Raw genomic sequence first — 20,158 nt, 5'->3', positions numbered from 1 at the left:
TGTGTTGATACATTACAGTATTTCTCCCCCCCCCCCCCCCCCCCCTCATGGGACGTCGTTTCACTGCCAGCATTCCGTTTGTTAGCGGTGGTAACTCAAAGCCAGAGCATGTCCTCATACATGTTTTTTTTATCTGTGAGCAGTAAATTTATGTGTCCGTATTTACAGATAAAAGTATGTCACGATGGTTGAAGAGTGTTTATAAAAGAGCTGGAGGCGACAAATCAGCTTTAATGAGCACCATGGAAAAAGGTTTTCTCTATGGTCGGGGTTTATATTTGAATCTCTTATGATCTGACTTTTAGAAATCAAAATATTTACATTCATAAATGACATGAGTATACGCCTCTACTCCTTTTTTCTGGTGTATTATAAACACATCAGAACATTGACTAGTGTTTATGAGCACTATCTTTGGCAGAGCAGTGACACGACTTTGTTTAAATAACTTTGGAAGACGACCCCGGAGCATGTACGAGGTTTGCCTGTGCTTTTGCTTCCCGTATTTCCTAGTATCACATTTAAGCAACCCAGTCATGTAGGGGCATTTTTCTGCATTTTTGTGTTTCGGATTTGATTACTTGGAAAAAAAAAAAACAAGTGTCCCGGGAGCTCAGATTGTTTTGCATGTCTAATGTGAGGGGTGGTGCAATTATATATAAATGCACACATTGGGAAATGTGCCTCCCTGATTAGAGGTCAGCCTGTGGATTCAAAACCGATTCAACATCCATCCATTATCTACCACTTTATCCTCCACATGAGGGTTACGGGGGTCGCTGTGCCAATCTCAGCTGACATAGGGTGATAGGCGGGGTACACAGGGACACATATAGAGACAAATAATTACCCACTCTTACAATCACAATCGTCAATTAAGACATTTAGTGTCCAATTTACCTAATCCTCATATTGCATGTTTTTGGACTGTGTGAGGAAACTGGGTCTCGAACATGTGTCTTTTTGCTGCAAAGGCAAGAGTTTGACAAATACATTAAAAATCAAGGAAATTATATTAATGTTTGAATGTTTATCTCAGCCTGTTTGCGCTCTACTGTTTGCTTTCCACGCTAAAAGCTGGATAATTAGCCACGTACACAACAGAGAACAGAGAACAGAACACCATTCATTCAGTTTCTTCCCTCTGGCTCTTTGTCAATGATTTTTCCAGTCCTGGTGACATGAAGTCACAGATCATCCTCACATTATGAGTGACCCCCCACACTCGTGTGTTACTGTAATTCAGCATTCCTGCTGATGCCATAATAATGTCTTCACTTGTTTTGCTATGTTTCAGAGCTGTAATCTTAAAGCTGCATTACGTAATACATCTAAAGCAACTGGCCATAAAATCCTCCTAATATGTCACAGAGACTCAGGAATAATGTTTATATAACAAACTGAACTCACCAACAACAACAGTACAGACAAAATATTTGCATTAAAACAATATTTTGCAGACTGCAAATCATGTTTATGTTTTGAAATCATGTTTTGGCATGTGGCGCCACCTACCGCCGTCTACCAATCATTGCGTCAGAAAAAGAAACCCAAACAACCTCTGTATTTTGAATTTGAATGTAGTAACCGTTTTTGGCCACATTCTTACATATGTCACCTTTAATCACCATCGGTGACATCCTTTACATTCATTCCTTTTCTCTCCACTGTGGTGCGTCGTAGTTTCCATTGAGACACCTTAAACTGCTGCTTCATTGACTTTGATTGTAATTACTGTTCTCTTTGCATGTCAACAATAAACACAGCACAGAACTCTTTGTATAGTAAACTAGATGTAAAGATTATATCTTGCGGAAGGGGCAACCAATGTTGAAAAAAAAAAAAGTTTTTGTTTTTCAGTCATTTTTTGTGTTAAAAAAAAGTTTTTGTAAAAAGTTTATGATTAAAAAAATGAATATAATGTATACAGTGCTGTGCAAAAGTCTCAGGGCATCACCAGCTTCACTGGTTTTCTTTGATCGGACTGATGTGTATTTATATGAGTTTAACTCATGCAAACCTGTGTATGTGATGCTCGAGCATGTGTTAAATTAACACTTTTGTTTGTCTGTTTGTTCTTTTGTGAAAAAAAAAAAAAGTGATTTTAAACCAATACATATGTTCCAATAAAATGATTGAGAAATAATGATACCGCATGCATGGTCATTATAGAACTGCTAAAACAACAAATCTCGTGGTGGGCTAAGACTTTTGCACTAAATATATGTACATATATACATATATATATATATGATATTTAATGGCGTTTTAATTTCCTGATGATTTTGTTTCCTTTGTACAAGATGTTTCCTGTGGTTCTTATTTATTTTTCTAAATAAAGTGTTGGATTCCACGTAATTCTGGGCATTTCTCAGTGTGGCCGTGAATGAATCATTCGGCGTATAAAATGTCAACACAAATAACGGCTGTCAAGTCAAGTCAACTTTATTTTATACGGCCCGACATCATAAGCACAGTTTGCCTCGAAGGACTTTAGAGTCCTATAGACGCTCACATCCTCAGGAGAGAATGACATTAAAGACGAATATCATCGTCACTCTTACCTACATCACGCCTCTTCTGTCCCAGCGACATCTGGTTTTGCTTCCAAGGATGGATGAGGACAATATTAATGTTATTTAGCGGTAAATAATATATGTATAGTCATATTTATAGTTGTAATATTTTAGCTGTGGTGTTGAAGCTCTGGAGTCAGGGATACACCTGTGAAATAAGAACAAAGGGAGATTAGAGAAGAAATGCACAGACTGTAGGGGGAGGGAGAGAAAACAAAGTTGTTGTCATGATGAAGTGCTGAGAAGAGGGAGTTAGGGAGAGGGAAACACACACACACTCACACACATTATTGTACTAGTTGCATACTGAGGACCGGGTAAAAGTGCTGACAAAGTGAGGAACAACATTTCCAATTTTCACTTTATAAATCAACACAATTACAAATATCTACTTCATGAATGACATCTATTAAGAACTACTGGGTGCAGTACCATAAAACGTATGCAGGTGGAGCCCCAGAGCAAAAAGTGTGTGAAACACCAGGGATGGAAAACAGGTTTTTGTACCAAAGTGAGGACCTCTGTTAAAAACAGAGTATAGCATGTTTACAACCTAAGGAAGTGATTTCAATGAAAACAAAGAGAGGACCGGCCAAAATGTCCTCACTTCATAAAAATTACCTCACTTTGTTGGTTAACAACCCTCACTGGTCCTCAGTATGCTGCAAGTACAATTCCCCCCCCCCCCCCCCCCCACACACCCACACACACACACAGAGGCAGATAAACAGAGAGAGTGCTGCATAATGGCTGTTCCCGCAGCAGTCAAGGCCTATGGCAGCATAACTAAGTGATGGTTCACAGTTCACTTCATTAAAGAGGAAACTTTTTAAAGTTAAGTCTGAAAGCCTCTGCCCTTTCATTCTGCTCTTGGAGACTCTGTGACCGTGCTGTGATGTTTTCTGAATCCTGACAGAGAGTCAGATCAATACTGTGCAGATAACAGCTTGTTTCGCCGAGTTTCGAAATAAAGTGGAGGTTAGATATAAGAAGATAATTAGACAAAACATCCCAGCTGAGAGTGTTTTTTTTTTGTTAGTTTAATTACGGCGACTAAAAGATGGTGGCACATAGTAAAGAAAGAGCTATCTGATACAATATGTGTTTGTTAAAGGTGCATTATGTAATAAATCTAAAGCAACTGGCCGTGAAATCCTCCTCAAATGTCACAGAGACTCAGGAATAATGTTCATATAACAAACTGAACTCACCAACAACAAAATAGTCGCATTAAAAAAATATTTTGCAGACTGCAAATCATGTTTACGTTTTGAAATCACGTTTTGGCATGTGGCGCCACCTACCGCCGTCTACCAATCATTGCAGTCAGTAGAGTCTCAGCTGCCGAGCAACCACGGGTTGCCATTTACGTCTGAGCTACAATGGCGGAGAAAACGAAACCTAAAAGACCTCGGTATTTTGAATTTGTGTGTAGAAACCGCGTAAGGTCACATTCTTACATATGGCACCTTTAATTAAATGTTTTTCGCTTGGGTAGATCTATAGGTGGCACATGGTGTCGACACATCTGAGGTTATTCAATTACTGAAGCAAAACTTTGTTTTTTGACATTTACATTTTCCTCCTATAATCCTCCTGTAGCCTTAGGCAAAAAAAATAATATTAATATCATTTTGGTCTTGTTCTCCCAAATGCAAAGTTATCACATCTGTCACTCAGTATCAGCTGACCACTATCACTGAGATGGAAGAGATCCATCCGGTCCATCCATCGGATAATAGCCGCTGAAACATCCTGATGTCAGATAACAGAGCGGCATCAGTGTAGGTCTCATGTGTCATCTGTGTAACATGTCAGAGGGCGAATGTGATGGACCACATTTAACTATGGCGCCCTGCAGAGGTCAGAGTTGGTACTCGAACTGCCCAAGTAAAAAAAAAAAGTGCTGTCATCCCCAGACACAGTAAAATGCAAATTAAAAACACTGTTATTGAAATTAAAATGTCAGTTAAGTATTAAAGTATTAATTCGGTAGGAATTCTAAAAAAGAAGCTTACGAAAAGTAAGGTCAGTACAACTGAATAAACTTATCTAAAATAGAGCAAGATATGACGCCAGCTGCGTGTGTGTGTGTGACAAACACACGGTGTAATCACACCTGTTATCCTTCACAGCATCCTGCAGGAAATAATTATAACGTTCTAAATGTGTGCTCACGTGTGTCTTTGTGTGAGAGAAATGTGATTGTATGATTCTGATTATTTCTATTGGTCTGTGTTGCACTGCGGCTCAGCGCAAATTACACAGTAAAAAAAAAAACCTGAGTCTAAGTCAAGTCGTTCAGTTTATGTCATTCATTTTGGCAATTGCACACTACATTTAGCATTGACCCTTAGCGCTCACGTGGCACAGATCTGTGCCGCAGGTGCACACATGGTAAATCGCCAGGGGAATAACTCTTCGTATGTGTTGTTTATATAAGTTTATGATTCATTTTATATCACATTTAGTAGCAATAATTGTGCAGAAGTCATAAAACAGATAATCTTTCTTTTCTTTTGGTTCATAGTGTTCATAGTTCGTTCCAAGTGTTTAAATAGTTATTCATTTTAAATTGTTTTTAACATGCAAAAATTAATAAACTGCCAGATATTGAAAGTTATTCTGTAAAAATGGGCAAAAGCACAAACTTACAGGACATTTTCTGGCCTTTTTGTTGTTAAAATAAGCACAAACACAAAAAGTCCAGATGGACCTTTTGAGGCTGAGGGTAATATCATTATCATTATATTCCGTGATTCCTAAATATTGCAAATTTGGGCCTTTAAATCAGGGGTCTCAAACTCGTGGCCCGTGGGCCACATGCGGCCCGCCAGTCGATATCCTGCGGCACTACACTTATTTTGAAATGATTAAATTCAACATTTAATTCTATATCAGCTTGTCTAATGTTTAAATTACAAATTCCATTCATTTTTGGGGGGGGTTTAATGTTTTAATTCTGTTCTATATGTCTGTTTTTGTTATTTACAGATTCAATTGTGAACTATATCAAAACAAACACTGGATTATCAAGATATACTTTACATTTCAAATCACTAATCAATTTTTCCTGAATTGTTGTACTTTTTTTTTCACTTGACCCAGCCCCTCCTGACCAGACTAGAAGTTCACTGGCCCCCAGGTCATTTTGAGTTTGAGGCCCCTGCTTTAAATAGTGCATTATTTGGCTGTTTGTGTGTCATTTCATTTGAACAGCAGTGGCCCCCGATCACATGCACAAACACAAACAGAAGCTGTTTCGAGGGGAATCGGCACCGGTAATGTGTTGTTTCCTTGTCTGGAGCACGGTGAAGGAATGCAAGAATGAAAGGCAAATGGCATCAGTTCAGTGTGTGGATAATGGGGTGTTAGCAGCATGAACTGATAGCAAAGAGAGTGAATGAGAGAGAGAGAGTGAGAGAGAGGGAGAATGTGTTGCAGTAAGAGAGGTCTATATTGGCCATGTGAATTGGCAGTGAAGCATTCTGGGGCTTCGTGTTTCAGGCCTTATAAGGGCCACGGCCCCCAGTGCCTCTGCTCGCGTCGGCTATTCTTAGGCTGTCTGTCCCTCACCCTCAGCAACCCTGCAGGCAAGGAACTCTTCTCCATCTTAAGTTTATATTTAAAGTAGCGTTATTTGACTTATTTGCTTAGAGTCTTTCCTCAGAGTTGAGGTTTGTTGAGGCAGTTCTTTGACTTGAGGAAAAAGAGCTTTGTTTTTGTTAGCTTTGCTCTTTATTCTCTATTTATATGTGTGTATGTTTGTGTGCACGCATGCGTCTGTCTGTCCACACATATGTGTCTCTGTGTGTATTTGTGTGCATGGCTGTGTGTCCCCGCATATCTGTGTGTGTGTAACAGACGTTCCTCAGCACCAACAGAGCCACCAGAGGGTGTTTGTCCTGACGAGTGGCCGCAGACGAGGAGGTGAAGCCGGGACTGACGGAGGAAGTACCAGTCAGGACAAAAGGATAGCAGGCGAGGACGCAGAGCAAGGGAAGGCCGAGCAGGAGGAGAACCCACACAGACAGCAGGAGTTGTTATCGGGGGGAGTGTTGAATTAGAATCGAAGATGAGTACGTACACAGTGACTCTGAGTGGCCCTGCTCCGTGGGGCTTCAGACTACAGGGCGGAAAGGACTTCAACATGCCGCTCACCATCTCCAGGGTAAGGACAGAATCGATCCACACAGGCTCAGATTCACTGTGACAAAGACACAAACAAAGAAAGAAAGAAAGAAAGAAAATAATCACTGACAAGTGCGCATGCAATGTCAAAACAATAATCTGATGTGAGGAAAACAATGCAGCGGCAGTGTCACTCACACTATGATCACATGTGACCTTAAAAACCTTACATCAGTGACACCAAACTGAAACTAAAGACCACAGCGCACTGATTGTGTGACTCAAACAAACAAACAAAAACCAGCGTACACTAATATTACACACAGCTCATTATGCTGATCCACACTCATCCCAGTTTTAAGCACAACAAATTATGCTGCAAGGTTAATGTTTTATGACCTTTTAACTAACCAACTGTTTTAATTATCACAAGTGCTTCAGGGTTTTTAACAAACCTCCTTCAGAGTAAAATGCAATTTAACTATTAAATAAATAAATAACCTGAGTTTATTCATATTCCTTTTTTTATTCATTTTGACAACAGGCTGTTTTCATCCTTATCAAGCTTGTGTCTGTGCATGTGCATATGATGTATGGTGCACACCTGTGATTGTGTGTCTGTGTGAGTGTGCGTGCACGGATGAGGTTATGTAATGTTGCTGTAAATGATGAAGACAGGACGGCTCACATGTTATCTCCGGAGAGGTTTCTAGAGCAGTGGAGGAAACACTAGGTGCTGGTGTGGCTGCAAGTTTTATGAACATTTGCTCTTAAGAAACTAAACTAAACATAACACACATTTTTCATCAAATATCTGCATTTGGAAGATCTTACTCTGGTAAAGATAGGGATAATTCTCAGTTCAGTAGAGTCATATTGCTAATGAAGGGAAGTATTTCTTATTTAAACAGTCATAATCGACTACAAATTACTCAATGTAATTTTGTAGAGGGAATATAAAGCAGATATGAGTTCATTTCTGTGTGAGGGCCTTCCTCTGTTTCCCTGCCCCCCCTCTCTCTCTCTGGCAGGACTTCTGGTGTATTTAGAGCATTTCCTTTAAATAGCATTGATGGTGGATGAGGTGTTGGATGGAGAGGGGTCGGAATAGGACAGGAAAGATGGCGAGGCGAGCGAGGAAGCTAATGGCAGCTTGTGTTACTATTAGTAAGCTTATTCTTCACGCACAGTCTTTCACCGCAATGACAAGCTAAATGGAAGGAGGGAAAGAAGAAAGTAGAAGGACAGGGACAGAGGGGTTAGAGGAGGTGAACGTGTACCTCAGAAAAAAAAACAATGTGGGATATTTACTCTGCTCACTTGCACACCTCCAGCCCCTTCAGTGTAGATTGATGCTCTGCAGGTAAGCAGTCTGTGTTTGTATTGATTCACAGCTCCAGATACCTGCGCTTGGATTGGTGTTTGATTCCATTAAAGATTTCAGCTCTTCTCAGGGAAGAGGCTTTGATTTAAGTCAGGTATGGCTTGATTTGTGTGTGTGTGTGTGTGTGTGTGTGTGTGGTTATCCTGAGGTCATGTTGGGGGCGGCTCTGGCAGGCTTAACATGAAACACTGCAGTTTGACGTGACAAGTCGGGTGCCGTTACAGTTTGACATTACCGCCGTGGTTTGGGTTTCGCACGACTTTTTGCAAAGAACTAGGAAGGGAAAGAGAAACGAATGAAGAGTGGACTTTTCTGCTGTCCAGTCATTTTATACAGATAATACCAATGTCATGTTTGTCTATTTACATTCTCTCTTGAGGCTGAGATATTTATATGTGAAAAAACAAGTCTCTGTTCTCTGATTGGCTGATGTCATTGAGCTAATGTACATGAGGGAAAAAAAAAAGGGAGAAAATAGCCCGAGTCTATTTTTATCCGCTGATCTAATGCAGTTTGACACACAGTAGAAAAAAAACAACAACCATTAAAGTAATTATAACTGCTCATCTGTCTAAGAGAGTGCTGATCTACGTCTATACTTTAAAAGAAACAACTTGTTATATTGGATTTATATATGAAAACATGCCTGACAGCGGGGCCACGTGCCATCCTGTGTCTACATGTGGTTGATTACACTGGGTTGGCCATGCAGAAGGTTTTGGGGGGAGTTTCTGCCTACTGGAACACACACACACACACATGGCTTCATGAATTCAAATACATCAAACAGCGAGGAAAAAGGAAGAGAACAGTTGACAGGAGGAGTCAAGAAAAACTAGATGTTAGAGACGCTGCAGTATGCAGAGAGATGAGCATGACAGATGATGTAAACAGAACAGAATAAAGGAAGACTTGCATGAATGTCAGCAACAGGTGTGTGAGAGCTGTGTGTATGTGTGTGTGTGTGTGTGTGTGTGTGTGTGTGTGTGTGTGTGTGTGTCGGTTTGGGGAATGGTGGAATGGTGGGGGCTGGTTTGGGGGCACAGTTGGGGCAATCACAGTGAAGCCACAGGCAGTATTGCTTATTTTTAACTCTTAACAAGTCGACTGTAAGCCAAGACGCAGATCAGACCAGGCCTCCGAGCTCAGTTCAATCACTGACGTCTGAATATTTTTTTTCTATGACGTCATGGTAGAAATCAGCATAAGATTTAGATAAGAATTTAATTTGATTTAACCATCACAGAGTTTCATTCAGTTCACGTTGAATCTCTGCCCCTAGTCTTTTGTTTTACAAATTAAAAAAAAAATGTGTCCTGCTTATTTTTGCTCAATTACCTAAAAATCCTGTTGCTTTTCTCCTCGTTTATTTCAACCGCAAGAGTCTCGTATTCTTTCCTGTGGACTAAAAAAAAAACAGTGGTTCCACTCTGTTGGTCAACCCAACGCGGAGATTCTCACGGAGTCGCGCCTTCATGATCTGCAGATCAGATGAACTATTTTGCTTCATCAACTTTTCTCCTCTCCAACTTTAAGTCTTGTTTGCCGAGCTGCTGATGTGAACTGAGGCGGTTATATTACAGAGGAAATCACACATCAAGCTCAGCTGTGTTGGCCTGGGATTTGAAGTCAACAAAATTAGCATAGTTTCATATCCTGATATGCATCAAAGCTCTTTCTTTCTGAAATTACACCCACTCTATAGGGCAATTAATAACAGCATGCAGAAATCTCTGCAGCAAAAATCCTTATTATATCTTAATAATTCAGATGCTGGTCCATGTCTGAATTGCCTTGTTCCCCCTACACAGATAACTCCAGGCAGCAAAGCGGCAGGCGGTAGCCTGTCCCAGGGTGACATCATCTCATCCATTGATGGGGCGAGCACTGACGGGATGACACACCTGGAGGCTCAGAACAAGATCAAAGCTGCCTCCACCAGACTGGTGCTCTCCATGCAGAAGTAATCAAGCGGGCACACTTTCATGAAAACACAATTTAAGCGTTCAATACTTTTGCATGTGTTGCATCAGCGGTCAGACACAAATGTAGTCGATAATTTGTGCCTGGTATGTTTTTTTCCCTGATTATTAAATAGGATTATGCAAATGTTTTTTTCCTCTGTGGCTGCAGGCAGGATGTTTTTGCAGGATGTGAAATTATTATTATAAGACAAAAGCACTGGAAGTATCAGGTTACCACTTTGCCCACTATTGGGGCGTTACTAAACGTGAGAGCATGAACCAATGGGGTCAAATGTCGAAGAATAAGTCTTAGAAAAACTAATATTTGAGTGAAAGGGAAACAGGACAGATTTCAACAAAAAAAAGAAAAGAACCAGTAATTTCATTTAATCAACAGATCAAGACGCCCTGCACCAGTCCCCACAGCAACTCCAAGAATGGACTCACCCATGCCAATCATCCCCCACCAGAAGGTACAAACACCCACAGTGCCCTCAAATAAACACATAAGTCAGCGCGCGCACACACACACACACACACACACACACACACACACATACAGGTTATCATGGAAAACATAATGTGCTCATGTCTGTGTGATTCCTGTATGTGTTTTTGTGAGAACTCTCCTCTTTGTAATTCCACACTGGTGTGACACACTGCTGCCCCCTAGTGCAAATGGTGCACAGTGCAACTGCTCTGCAGAGGTCAAAGGTCAAATACCAACCACATGACAGGAAAATTAAGACCAAACAAACCACTAAACCCCCCCCAAGTCTAAAGTGTCTAACTGGAATAAACATTTTTGGGGAAGTTCAAATAGAAATGTCAGTGTCCTGTGACAAAAAATGACTTCCAAGTCGCTCTTCTCAATCTCCACTGAGATCAAAGCTCCTGCCTCACAATTCCGCCTTAACTCCTTCATGATCAACTTTAAATACCTAACACAGCCACAATCTAATGTAACAAAAGTAGAAAACAAAAAAAGAACCACACTTTCCCTGTTTAACCACACATGAACAGGAACAGTCGGAAAATACAGTCGGAACTTTCCATCGTAATTCTCTCTGCAGTCATTCCTCTCACATGTGGCACTATTCAGGGTGCACACACACACACACACACACACACACACACACACAGACATACCTGACCAGCAGCCAGGTTACAGAATAGCAGGAGATCAGACTACAGGGCCATTTGAGGATCTTTATTACAGGCAGATGTGACACACTGAACTAAAGGTCGAGTCGGCCACAGCGTCGGGGTTGAATCATTTCAAGTTGCTTTTGCTGAAAAAGTTTCAAAATTCAGAAGTGGTCAAAAGTTGGAAAAAACATGACCGCGTAACTCTTGTGAAGGGCATTGGTAAATTTATTGTGAGATAATAAGAAACTATGGAGATGATGGAGCAAGAAGTAAACCATTTTGGAGAACTTGAGGCTCATCTTCTAATGAATGTGTCCACGCAAAGGCCAAGACAAACTTAGCTTATTCACGTTTGTCAGGGGAAAAAAAAGACTTACATCTTCATCTTTGTGGGTTGAAATTGCTGTTGAGTCGCAGGAATTTTATTATTTCTAAAAAATAAAATAAAAAAGAATCAAAGCAATGTCAGCCATGAGAAACATCTCACATGTTTTAGTTCAACAAACTAAAAACAGCCCAAAAAGGCAAATGAAAAGATGTTTCAAAATGCTGATACAATTTACACATCATATGATTTACATTTTAACCTTTATATAATCAAGACACTAAGAGACACCGAGACATTTCCACTAACTGAACTGAGGAGTGTGGATACAGTTACTGTGAGGGAGCTCACCTCAGTCTGATGGGCTGAGTTTTAGTCGAGGCCTCAGTCAGAACTGGCCGGAGGTAAATTTAGGGGCGCAATCTGCTCGGCCTCTGACATTTCACATCCAGATACCAGCCTCTAACTAATGCGTCGCCCCCCTCTGGAGCTGGGCCGCTTCACACTCACAGCCAATCGCTGGTCAGGTGTCGGGAAACGTGCTCCAGACTGACAGACAGACAGCAACGATGACGGCACGGACGCCGTCATGGAATGTTCTGCTCTGGTTACACGGGAGCACTCCCCTGAATCCCCTGAATGCATCTTTTTCCAAACCTGAGATTAGCCAACCCATCTCTCCCACCCCGAGCTGTCAGTACAGAGAGGTCCCAAATGTGAAGCACTTCAGTAAATGTGTCTACAGTAGAGGGAAAATATTCCAGCCATGGAACTCCCTCATATATTTCCTTTCCTTTCATATCAACAGATTAGAAAGTAATGTATGAAGCATTTCAGATAACAAAACGATCATTCCTATACATATTCCTTCATTGTTTTAGCACCAAATTCATATATCTAATAACGACAAAGGTGTATACCTCAAATTTACCATGAATGTATCACTTGTGAGATATTTTTAAGTCATTTCTGTGACTGTATTTCCACAAAAACACGTGATCAAACTGTTGAAATCCTGTCCCACGTGCTGCAGTGAGACCACTCGCGTTTGTCGTCCGTATTTTAACGGCAGCTGTTGTGACGTAAGTGGATAAGTGCGGCCTGTGTGTGTGTTGTGTGTTTGCGTCGTCGTGCGTATTTGCGTCCGTCCTATGCTATATGTGTCCCTGCTGCAACTGTCATGTGATTAAGACACGTCTGCCGTTGTCACTCACACACCCCCCTCGCCGATGCAAGGGAAGCTGGGAAATATTTAGGCGGTGACAAGCGCCTGCTATTCTGACCTGTACGCGGGGATTACATGGAAGCGCTGCTGCTGCATAGCTTATCACAAACACACACGGTGCCATTGTTATCACCAAAATGCCACTGATGAATAATTACATTCTCTCCTTCTGTCCGTCCGTCCGTCCGTCTCTCTCTGGTTCGTTTCAGGTTATCGCAAACACAGCTGCAAAGTCAGTACCGTCACATCTTCTGCATTTGATTTTCTGTGCATGAAGTAGCAGGAGTAGTCGTTTGTGGAGATGCTGTATGTCGTGGTGTCAACAATGTGGATTCATGTGTGTGTGTGCAGTCTAAACTAACTCATAAAGTGGAACTTAAGTATGTGTTGGTCAATTGTTTGTCTGTGTAACTGCAGCAATAACTTGCAGGCAAGTTATTAACAGCATCTGGTCCCCAGAGGTGGAGACTTAAAGGTCAAGTGTGTAAAGTTTAGGAGGAAAAACATTTTTAATACATATAAACTGAAGCAGTTTATGTAGTAGTTTGACTTTACAGATGAATATACACATTATTGAATCACTAAAATCCACCTCTGCTGGTCCCTTCTTAGCTTCCCTCTTCATTTTGTGGATATGAATCAATTTGCAGTGTATCTAACTTTGAATAAAAGCATGAGCTGTAAACACATCATCTGTAGTGTGTGTGTTTCATTGTGTGTCATTTGATAGAAAAAAGCACAAAATAATCTGTTGGCATGTCTGGTTTTCACTGGACTCATTTCCCTTTGATTTAAAATGTTAACCCTTTAACACCGAACGTATTGCAGACTATCGGAAAAAAATTTTTTTTTCGAAAGCTGACAAGTTGCACGAAGCCAACGTGTCGTTATTAAGGTGATTTCACTCGCGCTGTCGCAGTAACACGGCGAATCAGCGTCTTTGTCGCCACAGAGGAGAGGGTTGTAAAAACGCCTGTACATTCAATTTCGATTTTTGGGATGTTTTTGGACAGTCAGATAAAACCTCAAACACGTCAATGTACATATGTGTTGGACTGTTCAAATTCCATGCAAAATCTGGTGTTGCTGCCGAATATTGAAAGTTATTCTGGAAAAATGGGCAAAAGCACATAGTTACAGAAAATTTTCTGGCCCTATTACAGTTAAAATAAGCAGAAATGTACATTTTGAGGCTTAGGTGTTAAAGGGTTAAGATACAAGTCCTGCTGGATTAAGTCTATATTCCAACATCTAACCACCTCCACTCACTGGCCTCTTCTGTTAGATCACTACACACCAACACAGTTTTTCCTGGTTTCTCACTTTGCTTCTTTCTCTGTTCTTTCTTTTCCTTCTAAACCTCCATCTCCCGCCTCGACTGTTCACCTCTCATCTTCACCCGTGCACCTGAAACCACAAACCCTCACAGTGTGGAGTACACTCCCAGCTTCAACCCCATAGCTCTGAAAGACTCTGCCCTGTCCACCCACAAGCCCATTGAGGTGAGAGGTCCGGGCGGCAAGGCCACCATCGTTCACGCCCAGTACAACACGCCTATCAGCATGTACTCGCAGGACGCCATCATGGACGCCATCGCAGGGCAGTCACAGGCCAAGGGACACGAGGGGTGAGGTCACACGATGACACCAATCTCCAGTCTTTTAACTGCTCTCTACAATCACACACCTGACATCACACTGATCCAACAAGATGTAAAGGGGTCAGTTCACCAAAACTATAGCACAAACGTACTGTTTACACATCGGTAGAAAGTGCGAACTCCAGCAATACGGAGTGAAAGAAAAATCTTTTTGTAGAAAAAATATTTGAACATTATGGGGTAGTGTTTTTGTGTCCCAATTCATCTGGGTAACCTGAGTAGGATTGCACAACCAATATCAGCTTGGCTCATGGGTATCATCGTTTTTAGAGTTAGGGATGAGCCAAAAACTAATATTCAGTATCAATATCATTCTGATCAAAATCACAGGATTTAATATAGATTAAAAACCCCAAAATATCATGTAAATGTTAGTTAAGCTTGTCGTCTTGTGTCCTGAAGACGAGTGAGAGATTATGTGGATTTTAAGATAAATGTAAATGTGCAGTTTTCATTTAAAGAGGCTATTGGTAGATACTCAAGGCTCTGATATCGGTATTTCTATTGGACACAAATGGAAAAGTCATGTGTCGCTCCAAAGGAATCAAACAATAGCGCAGAAATAAGTAGCAACATGATGTATGTTATATACAATGACCTCAAGTATTCCTTCAGAACATTGTGCCTGAAAAGCCCAAACCTAAAGCAGTAGTTAAACACCAGGCTTCTCCTTGTTGTCTATGTCTTTCAACCACTTTCCTCTGCTCATTTCATCCACAACCAACCACCACACCTGTGCTGTTCTCCATCCCTCCCCATCATTCCCTCTCCGGTTGTGACCTCAGTGAGGAGGCCGGCTCCCCCCTGGCGTAAGTACATCAATCAGCGCTCCTCTTTCCATCCCTTCTCTCCTCATACGAGCGTCTCCTTGGTGTCATGATTTCTTAACAGCTCGTGCATCGCTCCATGAACTAACGCACCACTGGGTCTTTCTGTCCGTGTCGATGTCTTCATGTTTTTATCGCTCTTCTGGATACGGTCTGTCCAAGATGTTTTGACGGATAAACTCACTAACTCTCGGTCAACATGTGTATTGTGGTCCGAGTGTAAGAGAGTGAACGTCGTGCTTGAGGTTGTTCTGGGTGTTTTTTTTTTGGAGTCCTGCTCCAAAAGCACCAAAGCCTAAAGTTATCTGATGGGATTTCATAACATGGAATCACATTGGAGGGATTTTCTGACTGACATTTCTAACTCAACATTAAAGAAAAACACAGCAATCCAGTCATGGTGTTGGAGAAACACTCAGAAGTGTAAATGTGACTTAAAGGTGCATTATGTAATAAATCTAAAGCAACTGGCCATAAAATCCTCCTAATATGTCACAGAGACTCAGGAATAATGTTCATATAACAAACTGAACTCACCAACAACAACAGTACAGACAAAATATTTGCATTAAAAAAAATATTTTGCAGACTGAAAATCATGTTTATGTTTTGAAATCATGTTTTGGCATGTGGCGCCACCTACCGCCGTCTACCAATCATTGCAGTCAGTAGAGTCTCATCTGCCGAGCAAACACGGGTTGCCAGTTACGTCAGAAAACGAAACCTAAAAGACCTCGGTATTTTGAATTTGAGTGTCGTAACCGTTTTTGGCCACATTCTTACATATGGCATCTTAAACAGTTGTTTCTTTGGTGTGTAGTGTCATACTTTGCTGTTTAATCTTAACCTGTACAACTTAAGTGCAGTAGACTTAAAATGATATTCCTGGAATTACTACAGATGTAGTAGTAGTTTTCATAATTTCCCTTTAACAAACTAGACAAAGACAGTTACACATGGTATTTTGAAAATGCTTCACCCTTTCGTGTAGAATCATCTTTTTAAATGTGAGAGACAACTGTGAGACAACAAGACAGACAGGACTGATATAATCCCAGCTTCGTTCCATATAAATCATCATGTAAACCGCACACACACACTTTATATTCACAGGTCTAACAGTGTTCTCTCTCTACCCTGCAGTGGGGTTGCTCTGCCTGTCAAGGATCCTGTGGTCGACTGTGCATCTCCCGTGTACCAGGCAGTGATCAGGCCAGAAGCAGTATCTCAGGACATGTCTGAGTGGGCTCGTCGTGCTGCCAACCTGCAGTCTAAGAGTTTCAGAATGCTGGCCCACATCACTGGCACTGAATACAGTCAGTAAATCTACTGCATCCTTCTTATAGCCTTTTCTCTTTCCTCTTTTTTACCTTCTTCATATTTATCTCTGCTCATGTGTCTCTCTCCATACAGTGCAAGACCCAGATATTGAAGCCCTGCAGAAGTCGAGGTAAAGACGAGTTTTACACCCTCCTCACTTTTGCAAACATCAAATGAATACTTTTTTTTCATTTTTCTTTAAGAAAAGATGAGAAAATCAATTGTAGTCTCATGTCAGTACAGTAAATAATGCATGCATCTCAGAGGCCTTTGATAAACTGCAGATTTACTTCTTAATATTACAGGCTTTATCATTGAGGCTGATTTAAAGGGGACATATTATTCAAAATCAACGTTTTAATCATTTAAATCCTTATATTTGGGACTCTGGAGGCCCTATCAGTCGCCGAAGTGTGAAAAAAGATGACTCACTCATGTTTTTGTGGTCCTCCTCAGTCTAAGTACAGGAGATAAAACACTCGATATTGACTTCCGTGCTCACTGGAACGTCACAATGTGCTAAATTCCTGCAATTGAAATCCGAAATAAACTTAAGTCCGAGAAAAGTTCTATTCTTGGCTCCACAGTGCAGCACAGAGTCCTACACAAACTTCCAGCCTCAGAGGATTTATCTGTCCAGTGGATACATGTTATATATGACGGCAATGTGCCTGCTAGAGCAAATGATCACTTTTCCAAAAGTTAACTGCTGTTAGCTCCCAGTAGCCTCTGTGGCTGATCCCTTCCTGTACCTTAAGTTTAATATTTTGTGTTTTGTTACCAAGCCTTAGTCTTTTTTTCTCTGTACAGACATGGATACAAACATATTATCCTTTAACAACAATGCAATGAAGTGTACTTTTTTTTAAAGTAATACTGCGTGATGTAACAGTCTTGTCCTGCCTTCCTCACTATCAGAGACAAGTTCGAGTCAGAGGTGAGAGGACCTCGCTTCGCCAAGCTGAAGAACTGGCACAACGGACTGTCTGCACAGATCCTGAATATCCAGAATTAAAGAGGAGCAGGACAGTCGAGAGAGAGAAAGAAAGAAAAATGAGAGAAAGAGAGAGAGAGAGGAGGACCTGGACAAAAGCAGAGGAGTTAAGAGGAAGAGGATAAATAGCAGAGAAAAAAAGAGGCTGAGGAGGAGGAGGGAACTCCTCAGCGATGTGAGATACTGTTGTAGTAGATTAATAGAATGTGAGATACTGTTAGTGTGAGAATGTGTTCATAGGATCAGTATTAATTGTCAAATGTATCCGTCTGCTGCTAAGATCTGATCTGGCATATAGGTTTGTGTTTTTTTTTTTTTTTTTTTTTTTTTTCCTGTTTGGATTCTGTCTCTCTTAAACGAAAAGGGAAATTGTACAAAGAAAAATAACGAGCATTCAAGTGAAAACTACAGAACTGATCGTGTTTCTTCTACGCCACCCAGTGCATAAACCACAAAGTCGTGATTTACGACACCGTCAGCAGCAAGAATAAACGCATACTTTGACATTTATCTATATGCACAAATACTGTATGTATAAAAAAAAATATATGCACTCAAAAAATGTATTGATATCAATGTGAATAAATATTTTCTTAAAACTAAACAACCGAGTGAAACGTGCCACTCGTCGTGGCATGTGTCGTGATTGATAGACAGACTCTCCATCAGCAGGACGTCATTCAGACAGAGCGTCTTACAGCTTTTGACAGGAAAATGTGATGATAATATGATGAGCTGGTGGCTCCGTGGACAGTAACAAAGCTTCAAAAACCCTCCACGAGCAACTTAAGACTATCACTGCCACGTTTGTCAGAGCTTATTTCTCTTTGTTTTTACAAATCTGCAGAGCTGCCGCAGACCTGGTGCTCAGACTTGACTGTCTGGAACTGCAGAAAAAATATAGACAGGCCATATTTTTTGCGAGCACTTTACACACTAAAGCTGACACACGTTTCTGTTTTGTCCATGTATTTGGTCTCCTCCTGAGGTGAACGACTGAATGTACCACCCATAAGTATGTATGTATAGTGTATAATTACTTTAAAATAAAGACTCCTTGGATTTCCTAGTCTTAGAGTACGCCTTTTATACTCCAACATGTACACTGACAGTGTCAACTCAAACGCATCAAGCATCGCCCAAACTGCATTGTGGGTATTTTGCTTCGCTTTGTTTGCATTGTGTGAGTAAGAATGCAAATATACCAACAAATGCTGGTCAAAAAAATGTATGCACACTACAGATCTCTAAACAAGGTAGTTCTGCCAGATACATCACATCGGCATCATCGCTATAGCAACGTTTCTATGTCATCACCCATGAAATACACTGCTTTGTTAACCTCTGACAGCCGCCTTCGAGCATTAACGCTATACATATATATAAGGAATGGCTTTACAGAAACTGCCATCTTTGGCTGACATGTTCCTTTTCACAGCGACCTGAATGGACTTTGATGATACATTTTGAAGCGAGAGCTTAATATGCAAAACACTGGTGCATGGCTTTGCCGAACAGAAAGTGGATGCATGGGCCGATAAAGAAGAGGAGGAAACAGCAGAGAGAGCAGACGAGTGGAGAGGGTTGTACTTTTCTGGTAAGTAAAGGTCACCGTATAGTTCCCTGAGGCATCTAATTCTCACTTATTCTTACATACTGGAACTTTAATGCTGGGCAGACAGTGTTGAGTAGATTTCTACATGGGGAAAAAAAACTGCTGCTTTATGAGTGAAATGACACTGACAAGAGTGAGAGTGTGAAACCTGTTGAGAGAAATCTTAATCCTTATAGTCATGGGGAAACTGGAGCTAGACGTAGATGATATCGCACAAGAGGCAGGGCAGATTCTGGACAGATCGACCAGCCTCTAACACAGGGGTGTCAAAATTAAATGAGCTGGAGGCCACTGAGCATCTAGTCTGGTCAGAGTTTGGTCTCAAGAGAAAAGTTGTCAATATTTCACAGAATTTCAAAGTCAAAATTGCTTCTTTTGATATGGAATGTCATATGCTTCACGATATAAACATATTTATGATGCAAAATAAATGGTCTAACATCAACATGTGGAATAAATCTAAAATGAAGTCAATAATAACGCAATTAAAATACCTTGATTTTCACTGTGTTGCTGTGACACAGCTCAACATCATGACCAGGCGATACACGATCAATACTGCACACAATAAGACCACTACATTCTAACATATCATAGTCAAATCATTAGTGCAGCCATATTGCTGTGTCATTACGTCAAACTCCCTGTGTCCACCAGAGGGCAGCATGACTCTGTCCATTCAAAAAAAAACCCAGAAGACAAGACCTCATCCTCTGCAGAACAGCACTTCATGGATCAGTAGTTGTTCCACAATAAATCACTTCACGCTTCTCTCTTCGACTTTATCAGATACGTTTGGACAAAAAAAAATGTCATGAATAAATAAATAAAACAAAGAGGAGAAGAAGCACCGAGAACATTATTCTGCTGCAGCAGTTATTTATGTCTGCTCGCCACCCTTTGGGTAAAAAAAAAAATGTGTACATAATAAAAATGGAGCTGTGGTTTAATCAAAAGCATCAACACCACTGACTCAGCAATATTTGGC

The 20,158-nt window shown here is 40.8% G+C and overlaps 1 protein-coding gene across 2 annotated transcripts; it reads left to right on the top strand.

Annotated features, from left to right (window-relative positions):
* The first annotated feature begins 6,106 nt into the window (after positions 1–6,106).
* ldb3b (LIM domain binding 3b) lies at positions 6,107–18,620 on the top strand. 2 transcript variants are annotated; one of them, XM_083903884.1, is made up of 10 exons: positions 6,107–6,169; positions 6,441–6,747; positions 9,903–10,054; positions 10,453–10,528; positions 12,964–12,986; positions 14,184–14,381; positions 15,200–15,223; positions 16,385–16,557; positions 16,655–16,691; positions 17,480–18,620. In XM_083903884.1, exons 2-10 carry the CDS (start codon positions 6,652–6,654, stop codon positions 17,574–17,576), a joined length of 876 nt encoding a protein of 291 aa, XP_083760010.1. In that variant the 5' UTR covers positions 6,107–6,169; positions 6,441–6,651; the 3' UTR covers positions 17,577–18,620. The 2 variants fall into 2 exon arrangements, with proteins under 2 accessions (XP_083760010.1, XP_083760011.1); XM_083903885.1 differs by having other exon boundaries at positions 6,127–6,253.
* Positions 18,621–20,158: the final 1,538 nt, after the last annotated feature.

Source organism: Microchirus variegatus (genome assembly GCF_963457635.1).
Source record: "Microchirus variegatus genome assembly, chromosome: 17".
Classification (NCBI taxonomy): domain Eukaryota; kingdom Metazoa; phylum Chordata; class Actinopteri; order Pleuronectiformes; family Soleidae; genus Microchirus; species Microchirus variegatus.
This window is presented reverse-complemented; position numbering and strand designations above follow the sequence as displayed.